Below are 17,957 nucleotides of genomic sequence, written 5' to 3'. Positions count from 1 at the left end.
TATTGGAACGATGAAAACAGTTCTTCCTATGCTACCTACATTCTAAAAAAGGCAAAACGCTTCTGTAACAATGGCTGGACAAGAATTCTAATTATGGAAAGAATGAAAGAAATTGAAGTTTACAGCTCAACTAAAACTCACGGAATTAATCAAGTAGAAATCAAAACCATGCTCCACGATCTGGAAAAACAACAGGATGAGTTGTGGTCAATCCATCGCATGTTTTGGAAGGAAATAATTTCTGACCTACCTAATGAAATTAAGATCAATCAACTAATCTCTCGTACAACTGCATTGACCTTGTATTGTGATGAGAGATTTAAACATTTAATGACAAATTTTAAACACGATAAGACAGTGTTGAGGTTTTATGCAAGTTATTTAGAGAATTTCAAGTTTGACAAGGAAACAGCTGCTGATTTATTCGAACAAGCTTTTCAGTTGGAAGAGGAAGAGTCGAAAGCTCAGCCAATTGTTAAAAAGTTTGAGAAAAAGACGAAACCAAAAACTGAAAAGCATTTTAGTATTGCCAATAGTATGATTACACCTCCAAATACTTTATTAGAAAATAGACGAAATACCATGATTGAGTTGGAGGAGGAAAAATTTGAAGGAATTGAAGTGGCTGGATCCACAGAAAAGAAACATCTCTTTATTAGAAACGCTCTTAACACTCCCTATCAATCCAAAGTACGAAATTACACATTAATTGGTTTAGCCTTGTTTCAGATAGTTTTACTTTTAATTGCATTCATTCTTTGCATTGTTTTGGGAAGTTTAGTTACGGAAATTCCATTATCTTTGGATTCTTGCTTACCTGGAACGAGTCCTTCAAGTTTGATGCGTGAAGTGAGAATGGGACAAATTTACAATGAGCTTTACAATAATCTAAATATTAGTCAACCAGCTGTGAATTCCTCTGAATATGAAACTATTCAATATTTTCTGAATAATCACCAACGTAGATTGAAAAGGATTTTGCAATATTTACAAAATCTAGCTGCTAATTCAATATCACCACAGTTTACAACACAAATGGTTGAAGATTACAAAGCTGTGATTAATCCGATTGTTGTTCCTACAGCAAGTGTAAGCACCAGTGATAGAGTTTACACGACGAGCTACAAGAAGAACATTTCCATGAGTGAGTTGACGAGAGAATTCATATCCAACACGAAAATTATTTACAATTGGAAGAATTACAATGAAACGATCAAATCTTATGAATTTATGTATACTTACCTTAATAGAAGAGCTGCAAGTGAGGCGAATGGTCTTTTTTGTTCAAAATTTCAGATTAGAAAGAGGGCTCAGAATTTGCTACTTGATAGAATTTTGAGAATTTACTTATTTACTTCCACATTTGTATTAATTATCATTTATGGAACATTTTTAATAATTTCCAGAATTGGAATGTCTAAATCTTCTCGAATAATCAACCTATTCAGTAAGATTCCCAAAGAATTCGTCGGATCCGTCTATCATGATCTTCAAAAACGGTCCACTCAGGAAGTGAAACATTTGAGAAGGGTAGTTAGTCCAAAATTCATGTCCCTTAGTATTGGTTTTCTTTCCTTAATAGTATTTTCACTTTGTATTTCATTTATGTATGTGGAAAATAATCTGAATGTGGCCATGTCATCTCAGGCCATGGTCAATGTGGACACAGCCACATCAGTGATAAGAGCTTGCACAAGATTAAATGTCCGATTGGGTGAATTGTTTGCCTTTTATGGTATCAAGTCAGGGCATTCTGTTAACGATCCTGCATTAGCCAATCAATCCAATCTAGATACATACCACTCTGATAATCGCATCTACATTTCTGAAGCACAATCTCAATTTGCAGAACTTTTATTCGGTGGAAATTTGACAAGCTCAATATTCAACAAATATCCAGGAGTTGACGAGGTAATTACTGCTCCACTTACATGTCTAAATGGAACGTGTTATGATTTACAAGAATTAGTTGCAACTGTTCTTCATTTGTGTTCAAAATTCAATGAAGATATTTTGAATCCATTCTATGCAAAGGCACCTGACACTTTTTTGTACTATCTCAGTATATTTAACATGACAGATGAAATGATTGAGAGATTATTGGAATTGTTGACAACACTTTCTTCTACTTCATCATCGAAAGTGATTAGTATTGTATTCTTTGTGTTTGGATTTTTCTTCTTGATTGCTTTTAATTATTACATTTATATGAGCTTTCACACAACTGATTATGATATTACCACATTGAGAACGTTTTTGAATTACATTCCAATAGATTATTTAGATTCGAATGATATTTTGAAGAATTTCATTGTGAATAATACACTTTCTAATAGTTCACATGTGAAACGAAAGACTGAATATGACGATGCCATTAAGAATCTTCTCAATTCAATGGTAGAAGGAGCTGTCACATGTAATGAAAGAGGAGAAGTGACATTTATCAATATTGCAGCTCAGAAAATGTTTGGAAAATCAGCAGTTGACGTTTTGGGTTTATCCTTCACAACACTCTTTGATCCGTCTTTTCACGAATTGATGAAGAAAGCAACTGGCGAATTCAAATACCATACGAAAGGGGAAGAAAATGAATTGGGAGAAGTATTGGAAATTGATTGTATTCGAAAGAATTCGAGTAAATTTCCCGCCAAAGTGAGCATTTTTGGAACTGAAATTAACAATAGCTCATTTGTTTCTCTATTTATTAAGGACATTACAATGGAAAAGAAACAGAATAGTTTACTTGCGGAGGAGAAGAAAAATTCTGAAAATTTATTAAGGAACATTCTTCCAGAAGAAGTTGCGACGAAACTTAAAAATGGAGAAACTTTCATTGCCGAAAGATTTTCTGACATTACTTGTTATTTCAGTGATATGTAAGTTCCTTGAATTTATTAGAAAATAATCTATTTAGGGTTGGATTTACAAATTTGAGTTCTAACATGAATCCTTCTGAGCTAGTTCTAATGCTTAATAGAATTGTAAACGGATTTGATGATTTGACAGATAAATACAATTTGGAAAAGATAAAAACAATTGGGGATTCGTATTTTTGTGTTGGAGGATTGCATGGTGTGAATGCTCAATCCGATCATCCAGAAAGAACTTTGAGATTTGCAATTGACACCTTGTCAGTAATCCGTTCATATAATTCTGAAAATTTAGATTCACAATTGAATGTTAGAATTGGATTGAATACTGGAGGAGTTATTGCTGGTGTGATTGGAAGAAAGAAATTTGCCTATGGTATGTTTTTCGATATTTTAACTATGCATTACAATTTGTTACAAAAATATTGAATATTTATAATTAAAAACAGACTTATGGGGAGATACCATCAATACTTCCTCAAGAATGGAATCTACTGGGGTACCAGGACGAATCCAACTTTCTCGAAGTACCTACGAAAGAACATACGATTTATTCGAATTTGAAGAAAGAAAAGTTTCGGTAAAAGGAAAAGGTGAATGTAAAACATATCTTGTAAAGGAGAAACATCATGTGAATCCAATTGTGATGCGTCCAAATAGGTCTTCCATATCTATTGGCAATGATTTGGATAAGATTTCCATAATGATTAGTCCAGCAGGAGAAGATATTTAAGAATAAACTGTCTACCAGTTCTGGAGGATAATATTGCATAATAATTGCTATCTTTATCCTCTGAAGCATAGAATTTCCAGAGATTACTAAGGTTGTAAGTGTTACAGTTCTGTTTGCCATTTTAAAGATTAAATCGTAAGTTGAGGTGGCCGAGTGGTTAAGGCGCCAGCCTGCTAAGTTGGTGGAGTAATCCGCGTGGGTTCGAATCCCATCCTCAACGTTTTGTCCTCTTATGATTTTACATGAACTCTGATTCAAAAATAGAAGAGATTGTAAACAACCAAAGAAAAAAATGAACAATTTGCGCCAACCTGCTGCTACTTCTCGAAATCACATTTTTTCTTCCTCGACCGGTCATCCTCTCAATAATGATATTCATCATCGGAGCGATCAATGTACATGTCAAAATTGTAAATCAAAAATCAATGAAAATCAAATCATGTCCATTTGTTTAAATTGTTCGCTTTCCTCTCAACAAACAGCCTATACTCTCTGTTTAAATTGTAAAAAGGAACAAGGTAAACATCATCAGAAAAAGGGACATTGTTTTGCTTTGGTATTGAATAGAAAATTTAAATATCCGCTTTTGGAAAGAATTGGATTATTGGATAAGAAAATATCAAAGAATGGAGTGCTTGTTGCTGATCAATACTGTAAAGATTATGAATTATTTACCAAACCAATTGATTCATTTAATTTGGAACAAGTTCAGATAGTTCAGGGGAAGATAGTTCACAAGGGTGTTACTTGTGATGGATGTGAGTGTAGCATTCATGGAACGAGATTTCACTGTTTGAATTGTAGAGATTTCGATTTGTGCTCAACTTGTATGAAGAATCATATTAGAAAGACAACTGGATCGATGCTAAATGTCAGTACAATGTCTGTAACGAGTGGAACTGATTCCAGTACTACGAATAATTCATCATTTTCACATCCGTCTGATCATGTATTCTTACAATCAGCTCTTCCAATTATGAAAAGACCAAGAAGAATTGCTGAAAGTATCTATGTTGACAATTTTAATGATATTTTACCAGATCAAACCAATCAATTGGATGTAAATCATGTAAATAATTCTCCTTCCAACTCGATTGATATTCGTCCAACAGAAAAGACAGCAGATATTCTCATTTATCCATTCTCAGATCAAACATTTGAGGCATTGTACGATATTGAATGCTCTTGCTTTTCAAAACCACTAGATAAGAAGTATCTCTATCAGGCATTTAAACAATCTCTATGTAATAATCATGAAAAACCAGTTGATAATTTCACCTGGGTTGCTTGTACTAGGAATAACACCAACATTTTTGGATCTCTCATTGTTGCAGGTTACATTACCTATAATATTAATAAGGAGAAGCAACGATGTGAAATTACCTCATTTGCAGTTCATCCAGATTTGAGAAAGAATGGAATTGGGCAGGAATTGTTAAGATTTACCATTCAACATGTTCTGACCTATTCTTGGATGTGGAGATCAATGAATGATGAAGTACAAAGCTCTCAATATTCAATCACACCAACGACGAATGCCTGCAATTTAGATACCTCTGAAACAACATACTATGTTTCATCTTTAAATTCTAATGAACATGTTATTGTCAATGTTGACCAAATAGCTGACACTGAGGAAGAGGAATGTAAATATTGGAATAACTATCCAACTATGCAAAGCGGATTTGTTCAATATTGGAAGAAGTGTTTGTGGATTCAATTACATGTTTCCTCTTTCAATTTACCAGCTCAGAGACTCTACACCAAGTTTGGATTCAAAGCAACTACATTTCTAGATGATTATTATCACAGTGAAATTAATATTGCAAAATCTCAACAACAAGCTTCAGATCAAGGAGATGGAGTATTGATGATTCTCTCTGTGAACCAGAATCAATTTATTTTGTAATTAATCTTCATAAACAAATATTAGAATTTTTTCTCAATGCAAATGCAGTAAAGACACACAGGTAATAATCTATCTAAATAAAACATTTTTCTCAATTCAGTCAAGACAAATAAAATACTTTGTTTCCAATTTAAATAAATAAATTAGCTCTCTAGTTTATATTTTTTACATGTTATTCTTGATTTTGAAACTTTGGATTTCTTCCAGGAGTGTAAAAGTTCTTTTTTTGGAAACCTCCTCTTTGTGGTGTATTTTGTCTCCTAGGTGTATGTTGTTTTTGTGGTTTGTCAGCCATTTCTTGTTCTGCTCTCACACTGCATGGAGCAAGCCATCTAAAGTTTTCTAAAACTACACAAACTCCTATTGTTCCATTCGTATTCTTGCTTTCTAGAACTATCTGATGTGAATATAGCTTAGCTGTCTTGTTATCTCCATCATAAATTACAATTCCAGTCACGTTGATCAGTAAATGTTCCTTGTCTTAATTGTTGAGTCAGTTGATGAGTATTTCTCTATAACCACATACCAATTGGTTGACAATCTATCGAGGTAATAGTAAATCTTTGATAGATGTTCATGAAAAGCTTCATGATATCAATGCCTTTATATATCAGTCCATTCCAGCTTAACTTGGAGTTTTCATTATAGTATTGTTGTAATTCATCCTTTTTTCCTTCTTTCCAACTATCGTAAATGTTTGAGATGAATGACTTGGCAATTTGTGCTTCCTGATCATAGTTGCCATGTTATTGTTTTTTTAAATTGTTTTTCAATATTGTTTTTTGTTTTGTTAATTATCATCATATTAAATTAATTATTATTATTTCATCATCAAATTGCATAATACGAAGAAAACCAAAATAAATTTCCAATCATCCAATCCTCTTCGTCTCCTATCTATCTATTATAATTCCTTACCTGATAACAAGTGGTATCCATTTTGTTGTCCTTCTTTGCAGAGTATATGATACAATTGTGTTTTCTAACGGTTTAAATTCTTAGCTATTACCACTAGACTATTTTTGCTGTTATTATTGTTGTGGGTACGTAACAAACACTCTCAAATATTTGTTCAAAGTGTAAGTGTGTTGGTTGAATATAATATTATATATTCTTCTTGTTGTTTTTGTGTTGTTGTATGCGAGTTTTATAAAAAGCCTCTGAGAGGGAGAAAAATCTTGTTAATTTTTTCTCTTTTTGCTTTTTTATTTTTAAACATTAAATTTGGCTTGAACATGTATTTTTACACCGAATCTTTTAGAATATTATTTTTGCCGAAGTAAAATTGTCACATGGGTGACCTAATAAAAAAATTATTTATTCAAAAAGTATAAGTATTCACATTGTGATATTTTGAAATTAGGCAGTAAAACACCCATTGATGGATTGTATGAAAAATCATTCGATGAAAGATTTAATTCGGGATTTTATAAAATAAATATTTAATAGTAAAAATAATTCAAAATAGGACGTGATGATTTACTCACTTATTTCAGTGTTTGGTTCAGCAAGGTTTCAATTTTATAAAAATTCACATGTTTTTAATTATTAAAATAATTGATTTTCCGAGCCAAACGCCGAAATAAATGACTTGTAATTGTTGCAAAGTGGCATGTCAAAAAGTAGGTCGATAATTTTTTTCAAGTTTTATTTAGATAAGTGACATTTCAACAATTCCACTAGTTGAGAGAAAACAAATGCCACATTTGAGGTTTCTCACCTTTCTATTCAAATATTTTATGCAAACAAGCTTGTGGTAGAGCTGGTTCGTTTCTTCAACCCATTTGAAAGTCGAGAATTTTCCACTATTTATACAGGTTGTAGATTATCACTAGTTACAAGAGCCATTCTAAATCAATTTGGCTGGTGGGATGGCACCAATTTGTTGCAACAACGACAATAAATCAGGTTGGCCATACTCTTCAACAATCTGACCATCCTTAAACGTGTAAAAATTTGAGGCTTTCACACAAATATTCTTTCCACTTGCTGGAATTCCCATAAACACACCGTCATGTGTGCCAGTCATGGTAAATCGTGCAGCCACTTTGTTTTCCTCAGCAACCATCTCATCCAATAAGGTCAACAAGCTTTTTATTGGTTTTTGAACACTTTCGTGCGGATGTAATAATTTGGCTTCCCAAGTCCGCGACGCAAACTTCCTTATCAACTATCAATTGACCAACAGTATTATTGCATTTATCAGTGTAAAAAATCATATGCATTGTAAGGATTTCATTTCCTACATGTAAATCCTTAAAAACATATGAATTTCATTTCGATTAAGTATTTAATTTTGTTATTTCAGAAAAATGGCCATACACATGCACGGAGAGAATGGTCGTTTTGAGCGGGTTTCCTTAACCACAGCAAGAGATAAATTCCTTTCCATCCACTTCTCATTACAATCTTTGATCCAGAGGAATTTAGAATCATAAAATTATTCAATAACCTACGCTTTCACTTTAGGAAACCTATTCATCAAGGACTTGTAATTTCTTATTATTACTGTGTAGGGGTCATGGCGCAGTCGGTAGCGCGTAGGTCTCATAATCCTAAGGTCGTGAGTTCGATCCTCACTGACCCCAACTTTTTTTCTTGTTGCAGATATTTCATTGTAAAAATAAATACAAAAGAACAATAAGAGCCTTTGCTGCCTTAACATGCGCATGTTTATGGTCCAAAGAACAAATTCGAAAGGTACTATTGGATATTGATGACGGAGTTGCATTGAATGAGGAAGATATTCCAAACAACTTGCAAGGATTTGTTTTGGAAATAATTGTCGGTGCATACAATTGTTTGCTAAAATATAATATTTTGTAAATTTTGGACAAGTGACAATTCAAGAAAATATTTCGGAGAATGATAATTCACATCATCCATTTACACTCTATGAAATGCAAAATATCAATTAATGGAAATACTCCTGATGAAACACGTTAACTATCGTGTCAACTTACAATTAATGAGTTTCATCCAATCACGTTCTAGAAAAAAATGAGAAGAGGTGTGGAAGTTGTTGACAAACACAAAATTTTACAAGTGGTGGAGGATGGAAATGTTGCTGAATTGTTAAAGTTTGATTTGGCTCCGATCATTAATGATTTTTATTTCAATTCTTACCAATTTAAGGTATTTTCGTTGGGAAAAACCTTGTTGTATGTAGCTTGCGAGAGGGGACATTTGGAAATCGTTAAATTATTGTTGACTGTCCCGAATGTTGATGTCAATTTAGGAGTAAGTATTTAAATTATTATTTAAATAATTATTTAAATAATTAAGTCTGTGAGTATTAATTACAATTCTATTATTTACTAGTAAATTATAAGGAAGCAAGTATTATATATTTATTTGCATATTAACAATTTTCTAGAAAGTAAGTGTCGAATCAATCGTGTTTTTACTATTGAATACATAGTATGTACGTATTCAATCATTATACAATTATTAATTTAAATAGGTTGTAAGTAAATGTTTAATTGTGCTAACACAATTAGTACGTATGTATTACATTAATATTTTTGGTAGTCTGAAGTTTATTAGGAAGTAAGTATTAAATTAGTTTAATATTAATTGTTTTTAGCTTGTAAGTAATGATTATTTTATTAAATTTAACAATATCAGTATGTAAGTAATAGCTTCGTCTAATTCTAAAAACAAATTAGAAAGTAAGTATTGAATATGAATATTAATATTGAAAGTATATTAGCAAGTAAGTTTTAGTTTAAAATATTGTTTTTAATAATATATTAGAAAGTAAGTGTCAATAATATCATTGATTCTAAAAATATAAGGATGTAGGTATATCTATAAGTTAGTCAATTAATGCCATTAGAATCCATTAAGAATCACTGTAGAGAAACAACATTTTGAAATTGCTAAATTATTGTTATGCCAACCTAATATTATCGTTGACAAAGACTTGATCTTACCAGAACAAATTTTACAAATAATTCATTTCAAGAAATATGAATATGACAAATTACCAAATAGTCACATTATTGTTTTTAAAGATATCATTAATATTATTGCACCTAAATTCTTGGAAAATGTATTGCTAAATGAGGAGTTTATTCGATCACTTAACAATAGTGAATCTGAAATATTACAATTACTGATAGATAAATTAATTTACAATCCAGAAATCACATTTACAACTATCAAACAAAAGTTATTTGTATTATTTATATTGGATAAAGTATCAAATGAAATGTCTAAATTTCAAAATGAGTTATTGGAATCAATTATTTCCATGATCGATATGAAAAGTGTGTTAAATATTGTCTACACAATTACTAATTATCAGAATAGAGATTCTGATAACAATAATTCCTATTTGAATCAAATCAAAGAATACTGTTTGGATTTTGTTGCATTTTATTCTAATACACCTGAATATGATCAATACTTTGAGAATAATGATAGAGCTATTCCATATTTTAAAACTCTGGTTAAACGAAGATCCTATCCAAAGATCAACGTTAATATGAATTCAGTTGAACCTCTGTTGAACATTTTTCATCGAAATGATTTGTTAGAAACTCTCCAAAACTTGTACAAAACTAAATTATACCACGATTTAGTATTAACAATTGATGGAGAGATTGTAAAGTGTCACAAAACTATTCTAAATTCATCTATGACTAATTTTAATTTGATATCTTCAGATGATAATTATCCAAAAGAAATGATATATATTGTGAAATATTGCTACAGAATTAATGTCACTCTTCCAACACACTTAATCATTCCAGTATTGAAAACAGCACAACGATTAGGAGTGGTAGGAATAGAAAAGTCAATTTTAAGCAAATTTTTGAATCCAAACGACAAAACCCAACTCAGCACATTCCTTAATATTTCCTCTATTCAGGATATGCCTTTCAATTTTAACACAACATTTCTAAGATTATTGCACTTAATAATGTTGAGAAATTCATTGATACCATCACTTCTTGTACTTTACAAAATCCTATTATAGATCTAAGTGGCATGACAGAATTAGGAAAGGGTGCATGTGGTATTGTGGTTAAAGTATTATTGAATAATATTCCAGTAGCACGAAAAACGATAAAATGTGAAAATAATTTGGAAGAACTAAACATTATTAGAAAAGTTAGCAAACATCCAGGAATTGTCAAGTTAATTCATTATGAAGAAAATGATAATAATGTACAATTATTTTTGGAACTGATGAAAAGTTTTAAAGATGAAACAAATTCTTTTAATGATTTTGGAGGACAAGGTTATGGACAAATATTTCAAATTATGTTCATTGCTTTGAAAATTGCTCAAACACTTGAATTTTTGCATAGTGAAAAAATCTATCATCACGATTTAAAACCTTCCAATATTCTCTATTCAACAATTACTATTAATGGAATTGAATATGTGAATGATGTAAAACTAACAGATTTTAGCGTAGCAAAGGAGTCAGCAAAATATTTGACAACACTAACTTCAATCTATGGTACTGCGGGCTATATGGTAAGTTGATAATTGATTAATATGATGACCCAGTTATGGAAGCCTCCAGAGATTGCTGAAATGGTAACAGGTGCGGAAATAGGTAACACAAAAGTGGATGCTTTCAGTTTTGGAGTTACACTGAATATGCTTTTGACCAATCAAAGCATTGTGCGTACAAAAGATAGCAATACTCAGCTGCTCAAAATCAATTTCGTTTCTGTTGAAGAATTATGTAAGCATTATCCATGTCTTACAGAAGAGCAAGCCAAGCTTATCCACACATTAGGAAGTAAATGTGTTGAATACAATTTCAAGAGTAGACCTGAATTTAAGGAAATAGTTAACTCACTCTTGGATGTTGTATTCTCACTTTTCAATTCTTTCAAAACAAGACAATAATCATCAGTTACCCTTTCGTTGAGCTATGATGTTAAATAACATCAAAGCTAGTTCAGGTTGTTCTGATGATGTACCAACATGAATTAAATTCCAAACAAGTGATGTGAAATCATTCCTAGAATCAGCATGATGTAAAATGTTTGGTTGACCAAAAAATTGAATAAATTATGATTTACCAAAAAAAATGGAAAGAGAAGTTTTTCAAGATGATGTTATTTATGAAATTTTATCGTTCTATGGTGACGATTTTAAATTTCTTGTCATGAATTGTGCATTAGTTTCTAAACAATGGTACAATGTCATTCTATCAACATGTCATAATATGACTGTTAAATGTCATTCCAATGATGTAAATGGTCAATTTTTACAAAATATTGCAAATCTTGAGATTAAAGTACTATCAAATATTTACAAAAAATTAATATTGATGAAATCAGTAACTAATCTTTGTATTCCTTACGTTGTTGGAGTTAAAATTGATTCCGAATCAGTTACATATATTGGTCAATTGAAACAATTGACTAGTCTTGAAATTCAAGGAATGGATATTGATGATGAACATGTTGAAAGCATGGCTGAATTGAAACAATTAACAAGTCTTTACATTTCTGGTAATTATATTGGTTCCGAAGGAGTTAAAATTATCAGTGAATCATTTAACAAATTAACAAAGCTTAATATTTCTGCTAATTATATTGACAATGTAGGCGCTAAATATATCAGTCAATTGAAACAATTAACAAGTCTTGAAATTGCCTGCAATGATAGTATTGGTGATGCAGGAATAATATATTTGAGTGGATTGGAACATTTAACAAATCTTGATATTTCTCGTATTAAGATAGGTAGTGGAGGAGCTCAATATATTGGTAAATTTGAGCAGTTGACATGCCTTAATATTAATACATGTAGTATTGACGATAAAGTACTTCAATCAATAAGTCAATTGAAAAAATTGATAGTTCTTCACATTAGTGAAAATGAAATTAGTATTGAGGGAGCTAAATATATTAGCAAATTGAACCAATTGACAAGTCTTTATATCTCTGAAAGTGGTATTAGATCTGAACAAGCTAGATATATCAGTGAATTGAAACAATTAACATATCTTGATGTTACTAAAAACTATGTTCGTGAAGAAGGTGCTAAATATATTAGAAATATGAAAAAATTAACTACTCTACTTGTTTCTGAGAATTACGTTTGTGAACAAGGAGCTGAGTATATAAGCGAAATGACACAATTAACCAAACTTGACATTTCTGTAAACAATATTAATAAGAAAGGAGTTTTTCACATTTGTAAATTGAAACAATTGACAGAACTTTCTATTCTTGAAAGTCATTTTGATGGTGAAGGACTTGAATACATTAGCGAATTGAAAAATTTAACAATTCTTAATTTTCCTTACAGTGAAATGAGAGGTGTAGGTGTGAAATACATCAGTCAATTGAATCAATTGACCTGTCTCAATATCCCCTATAATCGTATTAGTGATGAAGGAGCTAAATACATTAGTGAATTGAAACAATTGAAGGAGCTTTCTATTTCCGATAATTCTATTAGCAGTGAAGGAGCAAATTACCTTACTGACTTGAAAAATTTAACTAAACTTGTGATTACAGGAAATAATTTAGGTAATGATGGAGCTATGCATATAAGTGAACTGAAAAAACTGACTATTCTAGATATTTCCCATAATTCTATTAGTAGTGAAGGAGCTAAACACCTTTCAGACTTGAAAAATTTAACTGAACTTGTGATTAAAGGAAATAATTTAGGTAATGATGGAGCTATGTCAATAAGTGAACTGAAACAATTGACCCATCTAGATGTTTGCGATAATAATATTAGTGATGAAGGATTCAAGGCAATCAGTAAAATGAACCAATTGACCAGACTTTCTATTTATGAAAATAGTATTTCTGGTGAAGGAGTTGAATTCATACGTAAAATGACTCAATCAACATTTATTGATATACAATGTTGGAGCAACCAATCCTGTCAAGATGGTACGTTTTGAAACATTTCAAAATTACTAACATGTTGTCCATCTCTGCAAACTTTTCAACTTGAATTTTAAAATTTGAAATTCATGATGAAATACGTTGCAATAAAATCAACTTGTATTACGTTCCAAATAATCCTATCCTAAGTTACTGAAAACTAGTTTTTTACTCGATTAATTTTCTTATCTGTGCTGGGACTTGCTCATCATCGTGATTTCTAAATTTTCATCATTAAAAAAAACAATTTTCTGCCGAGGAGGACGTTGATTCTACTTCTGTTTATTATTAAAATTATTATTGAGGATCCTCTATAGAGAGTGTTTGTTTATTAGAGAAATTGCAACAAGATTTTGAAGATGCTCCGGAAGAGGAAGAATAAGAGATTCAACATGCTCTTGTTGAAGGAGGATGAAATTTATTTCCAAGACTTTTCTTGTACGTATTACTTTGGAGCAAGTGGAAGGTGTGTTTTTTGATGGTGATTTTCATGATTTATAACTATTTGTGTTTATAATTTATATTTGAATGAAAATTAATATATATTAATATTTAAATATTAATTTTGATGATGATTGGAAATATTGGAAAATCAGAGAGAAATACAAAGGAAGACTTCACTTTTGCTCACAATCACTAGTATTTGTACCGGATGATACCAGATTTTCAATCACAAGACACTGTTTTGATAAAATTGAAGGAGGATTTAAAAAGTTTAAAGCCACATCAATGAATCATCCCTATTTTGCCTCGTTTGCCGATGAAAATCTATTCTGTTTCAATTGTTCAGAATTTGTAGAAATTAGAAAAGGAAACAAGGACCATCCATTCATATTTAAAAAGGTAAGAAGAAGAATAATTTCGGGAATTATTTACAGTTGGTAATGGACAAATTTTCAATTCCTTTACTTGCTTTATTGATTGTTAATTGATTCAATTTGATGATGTTGATGATGGTGGTACTACTGATCATGAAACTTTATTGGAAAATTTAAAATTATTATAATAATAGCAAACTGAAACAGTTGTTATTGGATTAACATTCTTAACTGCACAACAATTTGTTGAAAAAGTTACCCCAATCTATCAATTATTCCAAAGTAATTCTGGACTTCCATCAGTGGAACAAATTAATCAAATCTATGAGGATCAAATTGCTAAAGGATTTTCATTTGATGTGACTTGGCTTGAGGATTTCAGAGAACAGACTCTGTATGAAACTCATGGTACCAAAGTGACACCACTCGTCGATACACATGGATGCATTCTATTGACTAATGAGAGGATTTACTTTCAACCTTTCAACAATATTAGTACAAAACCTGTTAAAAAGTATAATTTGAGGGATATTAACAGAATTGTGAGAAGAAGACACAACCTTCGTCATATTGGTATTGAAGTTTTTATGCAAAACAATAAGAGTATCTTTTTAGCAGTCAAGAATCAAACAGAGAGAGACAATATTTATAACATTATTCTAAAACAACCAATCATTTCTAACATTTCTCTAAATGATCAAGGGAATATGACCCTCAAATGGCAAAGTGGATTAATCAGCAATTTTGATTATTTGCTCTATTTGAACTTTATTGCAGATAGATCATTCAATGATTTGACTCAGTATCCAGTTTTCCCTTGGGTAATTGCTGATTACACGAGTAAGACTCTCGATTTGAATAATCCTAATACTTTCAGAGATTTGAGAAAGCCAATAGGTGCACTCAATCCAAACAGACTAGAAGGATTCAAACAAAGATACTACGACATGCCAGATCCAAAATTCTTATATGGTACTCACTACTCGACACCAGGTTATGTCTTGTATTTCCTTCTCAGACAAGCTCCAGAGTACATGCTCAAATTACAAAATGGTAGATTTGATGCTCCTGATAGAGAGTTCTTCTCCATTCAAAGCACTTATAATTCTGTTCTTTCTAACACTGCCGATTTGAAAGAACTCATTCCAGAATTTTATCAATCAACAGGTAGTTTCTTGATCAATTCCTTAAATCTTGATTTGGGTGTGAGAAATAATGGTCAACGTGTGAATAATGTTATCTTACCACCATGGGCAAAGGATGAACAGGAATTTGTTTACAAATGCAGACTAGCTCTCGAGAGTGACCATGTCTCTCAGAATCTCCATCATTGGATTGATTTAATATTTGGATACAAACAAATTGGTGAAGAGGCAGTTAAAGCTGACAATCTCTTCTACTATTTGACCTATGAAGGTGCTATTGATATTGAAAAGATTCGAGATCCTGTCCAAAGAAGAGGTATTGAAATTCAAATCAGAGAGTTTGGTCAAACTCCAAGACAAGTTTTCAATCATCCACATCCACAAAGAAAAACTGGAACCAATCTTTCTAACATTACTAAATTCTCGGTGACCTCCTCAGATGTCATTCCTTTGGATATTATTTCAGCTACCAAGGAGGTAGTTCCAAAATCTCCAGCAAGAAGCTATTCTTCCTCACTCTTAATGGAAAGTTTTAGTAACACTAGTTCTAAATCATCATCTCCAGTGGTTAGAAGTGTTTCTTCACCATTTTCCCCTATCATTACTCCAAAAGATGATGACTTTGATATTAGTGACATGTTAAAGACAGATTTGAATAGACCAAGTAGTTTTATGCTGAGTAAGATTTCTGAAGAGAGTTTCTCAAATAATGAAGATGAATCACTCTCATCTTCCATCTCGTTAGATAGTCTTGGTGATAACAGTCCAAGAACAAGAAAAAAGAGATCCAAACTCAGAAAGCAAAAGAGTATGAGTCAAGTTAGTGAATTCATGCCAAAATACTCAACTTCTGATGACATTTCATTTAAAGTTGACTTGCATAGAGATCGTATTACTTCTGCAATAATAAGCAAGGACAAGTCAAGAATTTATACCAGTAGTGATGACAGTACATGCAAGGTTTATTCTATTGAATCGAAACGCCAATTGAGAAGAATAGCAGATATGGGTGATATGGCACTCTCATCGTGTGCTGTGATTGAAGATCCAAATTCAGAACAAAAGGTTCTCATTGCTGGTTCATGGGATAATAGAGTTTATGTCTACTCTGTTGAGTATGGAAAGGTTTTGGATATTTTGGAAGGTCACGAGGATGCTGTTTCAAAGATTTGCATTAGTGGAGATAGTTTGATATCTAGCTCTTGGGATTCAACAGTGAAAGTTTGGAAATGTTCATCAGATTCTGTCTCAACGACGCCCCTGGCAACTTTCCAAGAACATGATTCTCCTGTTCACAGCTTGAATATTGATACTTCTGGTAATATGATTGTTTCTGGAAGTGAAGATGGTGTCATTATTGTAATAGATGTTAGACAAAAGAAGGCCGTTGCAGAATTCAGTGCCCACAGTGATGTTGTTTCAGATTTGTGTTTCTGTGGTGAAGACAGTCAAAGGTTTATTTCATGTTCAAAGGATGGTTCCATCAAATTATTTGACATTTCTGGATCTGAAATTGCCCAATTTAATCACTCGAGTGTTAATCAAGCTTGGAGATGTTTAAGCACAGATGGTTTTGAATTATTATCTGGTGGAGAGGATGGTAAATTGTACAAGTGGAATGTGGCTGATGGATCTCTTGCCTCTTCTCTAACTGCACATGCAAGTCCAATGACAACTATTGGAGTGAGTGATGATGGAGAAAGTGTTGTGACTGGCAGTAAGGGAGGCGAAGTAATTTATTGGGATAAGTAACAACACCACTACTTGAAAATCTCACATATTAAATTGTTTCTAACTAAACTATTCAATTAAATAAAATATTACAATTATAAACAAAAGTTGATTAAGGATATTGTTCCTATAGAAATGAATATTTAAAAGTAATGATCGAAGGGGTGGTTAGCTCAGCGGTAGAGCACCGGATTGCAATGTAATTTGCAGCAGATATCCGATGGTCACGTGTTCGATCCACGTACCACCCTACCTTTTTAAAATCACAGAAATATCAAGTTTTTAATTAGCAGCAGTACAAACTTCCAAACATCTCATTGAACCACCAACAAATCCAACACTACTTTTAACAGAGTCCTTCAAATCATCATTCTTCTTCATCAAACAACGAAGACATTCAGCATTTGGTAAATTCATTGAATCTGCGAGTTCTTCTTCCAAGTGAAGTTTCTTTAATTCCTTCAATAAAGTTTCAACTTGATTGATGAGTTTTTCTCTTCTAATTCTTCTTACTTGACGAATTGGACGAGAATACTCGGACCTGTCATCATTTTGTTGGGCAGTTGACATGCCAATAATCAAGAGGGAACACAAGAGACAGAGACAAAGTGTAATGATGAATTGTTTCATTTTTTTAAATAGTTTTTATTATTTTTGATTATGATGTTCTTTAACCTTGACATTTGATTACAATAATTGAACTATACGGAAAACTAAACGTGGGTCAATAAATATAATTACAATTTATTGAGCATAAGACATTCACAAGAAACTTCCTTAAAGTTTGCTGAAATAGATGGTTGACAACCAGAACAAACAATCAAATCTCCAATTGTTGTTAAATAACCAGTACCAGCCAGCTTACTCTCACACT

At 31.8% G+C, this 17,957-nt stretch overlaps 6 protein-coding genes and 3 non-coding genes across 9 annotated transcripts in view; 8 read left to right on the top strand and 1 right to left on the bottom strand.

The window, feature by feature from the left end:
- NAEGRDRAFT_88216 (membrane bound adenylate/guanylate cyclase with PAS domain) overlaps positions 1 to 3,603 on the top strand; it is a gene marked incomplete at both ends in the record, with an annotated part of 4,578 nt that extends 975 nt beyond the window's left edge. Inside the window, 3 exons of the mRNA XM_002674885.1 lie at positions 52 to 2,876; positions 2,978 to 3,246; positions 3,320 to 3,603. Coding sequence (XP_002674931.1) covers positions 52 to 2,876; positions 2,978 to 3,246; positions 3,320 to 3,603 — 3,378 coding nt within the window. The remainder of the gene's footprint in view (positions 1 to 51; positions 2,877 to 2,977; positions 3,247 to 3,319) is intronic.
- A 139-nt stretch (positions 3,604 to 3,742) lies between these two features.
- On the top strand, positions 3,743 to 3,823 carry NAEGRDRAFT_t438. Its single transcript has one exon. It is a non-coding gene; the product is annotated as a tRNA-Ser (tRNA).
- A 72-nt stretch (positions 3,824 to 3,895) lies between these two features.
- Positions 3,896 to 5,512, top strand: NAEGRDRAFT_69872 (uncharacterized protein; the record flags this gene model as incomplete). Its single annotated transcript, XM_002674884.1, has 1 exon — positions 3,896 to 5,512. One exon carries the CDS (start codon positions 3,896 to 3,898, stop codon positions 5,510 to 5,512), a length of 1,617 nt encoding a protein of 538 aa, XP_002674930.1.
- Positions 5,513 to 8,027: 2,515 nt separating this feature from the next.
- On the top strand, positions 8,028 to 8,100 carry NAEGRDRAFT_t439. Its single transcript has one exon. It is a non-coding gene; the product is annotated as a tRNA-Met (tRNA).
- Positions 8,101 to 8,512: 412 nt separating this feature from the next.
- NAEGRDRAFT_69871 (uncharacterized protein) lies at positions 8,513 to 11,383 on the top strand (the record flags this gene model as incomplete). Its single annotated transcript, XM_002674883.1, has 12 exons — positions 8,513 to 8,752; positions 8,798 to 8,800; positions 8,889 to 8,891; positions 8,976 to 8,978; positions 9,099 to 9,101; positions 9,140 to 9,142; positions 9,181 to 9,183; positions 9,225 to 9,227; positions 9,269 to 9,271; positions 9,480 to 10,021; positions 10,627 to 11,002; positions 11,045 to 11,383. The coding sequence occupies 12 exons, from the start codon at positions 8,513 to 8,515 to the stop codon at positions 11,381 to 11,383; spliced, it is 1,521 nt and encodes a 506-aa protein (XP_002674929.1).
- Positions 11,384 to 11,567: 184 nt separating this feature from the next.
- Positions 11,568 to 13,406, top strand: NAEGRDRAFT_69870 (uncharacterized protein; the record flags this gene model as incomplete). The annotated part of the gene is made up of 1 exon (XM_002674882.1): positions 11,568 to 13,406. One exon carries the CDS (start codon positions 11,568 to 11,570, stop codon positions 13,404 to 13,406), a length of 1,839 nt encoding a protein of 612 aa, XP_002674928.1.
- Positions 13,407 to 13,629: 223 nt separating this feature from the next.
- NAEGRDRAFT_80471 (BEACH domain-containing protein) lies at positions 13,630 to 17,150 on the top strand. The gene is made up of 3 exons (XM_002674881.1): positions 13,630 to 13,855; positions 13,986 to 14,232; positions 14,402 to 17,150. The coding sequence occupies exons 1-3, from the start codon at positions 13,749 to 13,751 to the stop codon at positions 17,102 to 17,104; spliced, it is 3,057 nt and encodes a 1,018-aa protein (XP_002674927.1). The 5' UTR covers positions 13,630 to 13,748; the 3' UTR covers positions 17,105 to 17,150.
- A 95-nt stretch (positions 17,151 to 17,245) lies between these two features.
- Positions 17,246 to 17,334, top strand: NAEGRDRAFT_t440. Its single transcript has one exon. It is a non-coding gene; the product is annotated as a tRNA-Cys (tRNA).
- Positions 17,335 to 17,365: 31 nt separating this feature from the next.
- On the bottom strand, positions 17,366 to 17,713 carry NAEGRDRAFT_69868 (uncharacterized protein; the record flags this gene model as incomplete). The annotated part of the gene is made up of 1 exon (XM_002674800.1): positions 17,366 to 17,713. One exon carries the CDS (start codon positions 17,711 to 17,713, stop codon positions 17,366 to 17,368), a length of 348 nt encoding a protein of 115 aa, XP_002674846.1.
- Positions 17,714 to 17,957: the final 244 nt, after the last annotated feature.

The sequence above is a fragment of the Naegleria gruberi genome (genome assembly GCF_000004985.1).
Source record: "Naegleria gruberi genomic scaffold NAEGRscaffold_37, whole genome shotgun sequence".
Classification (NCBI taxonomy): Eukaryota; Heterolobosea; class Eutetramitea; order Acrasida; family Naegleriidae; genus Naegleria; species Naegleria gruberi.
This window is presented reverse-complemented; position numbering and strand designations above follow the sequence as displayed.

Coding starts and splice junctions, on each gene's coding strand:
- NAEGRDRAFT_80471 (XM_002674881.1), top strand. CDS start 13,749: ATGCTCCGGAAGAGGAAGAATAAGAGATTCAACATGCTCTTGTTGAAG. Junction 13,856..13,985: donor TACTTTGGAGCAAGTGGAAG/GTGTGTTTTTTG, acceptor TTGGAAAATCAG/AGAGAAATACAAAGGAAGAC. Junction 14,233..14,401: donor ATCCATTCATATTTAAAAAG/GTAAGAAGAAGA, acceptor TTATAATAATAG/CAAACTGAAACAGTTGTTAT.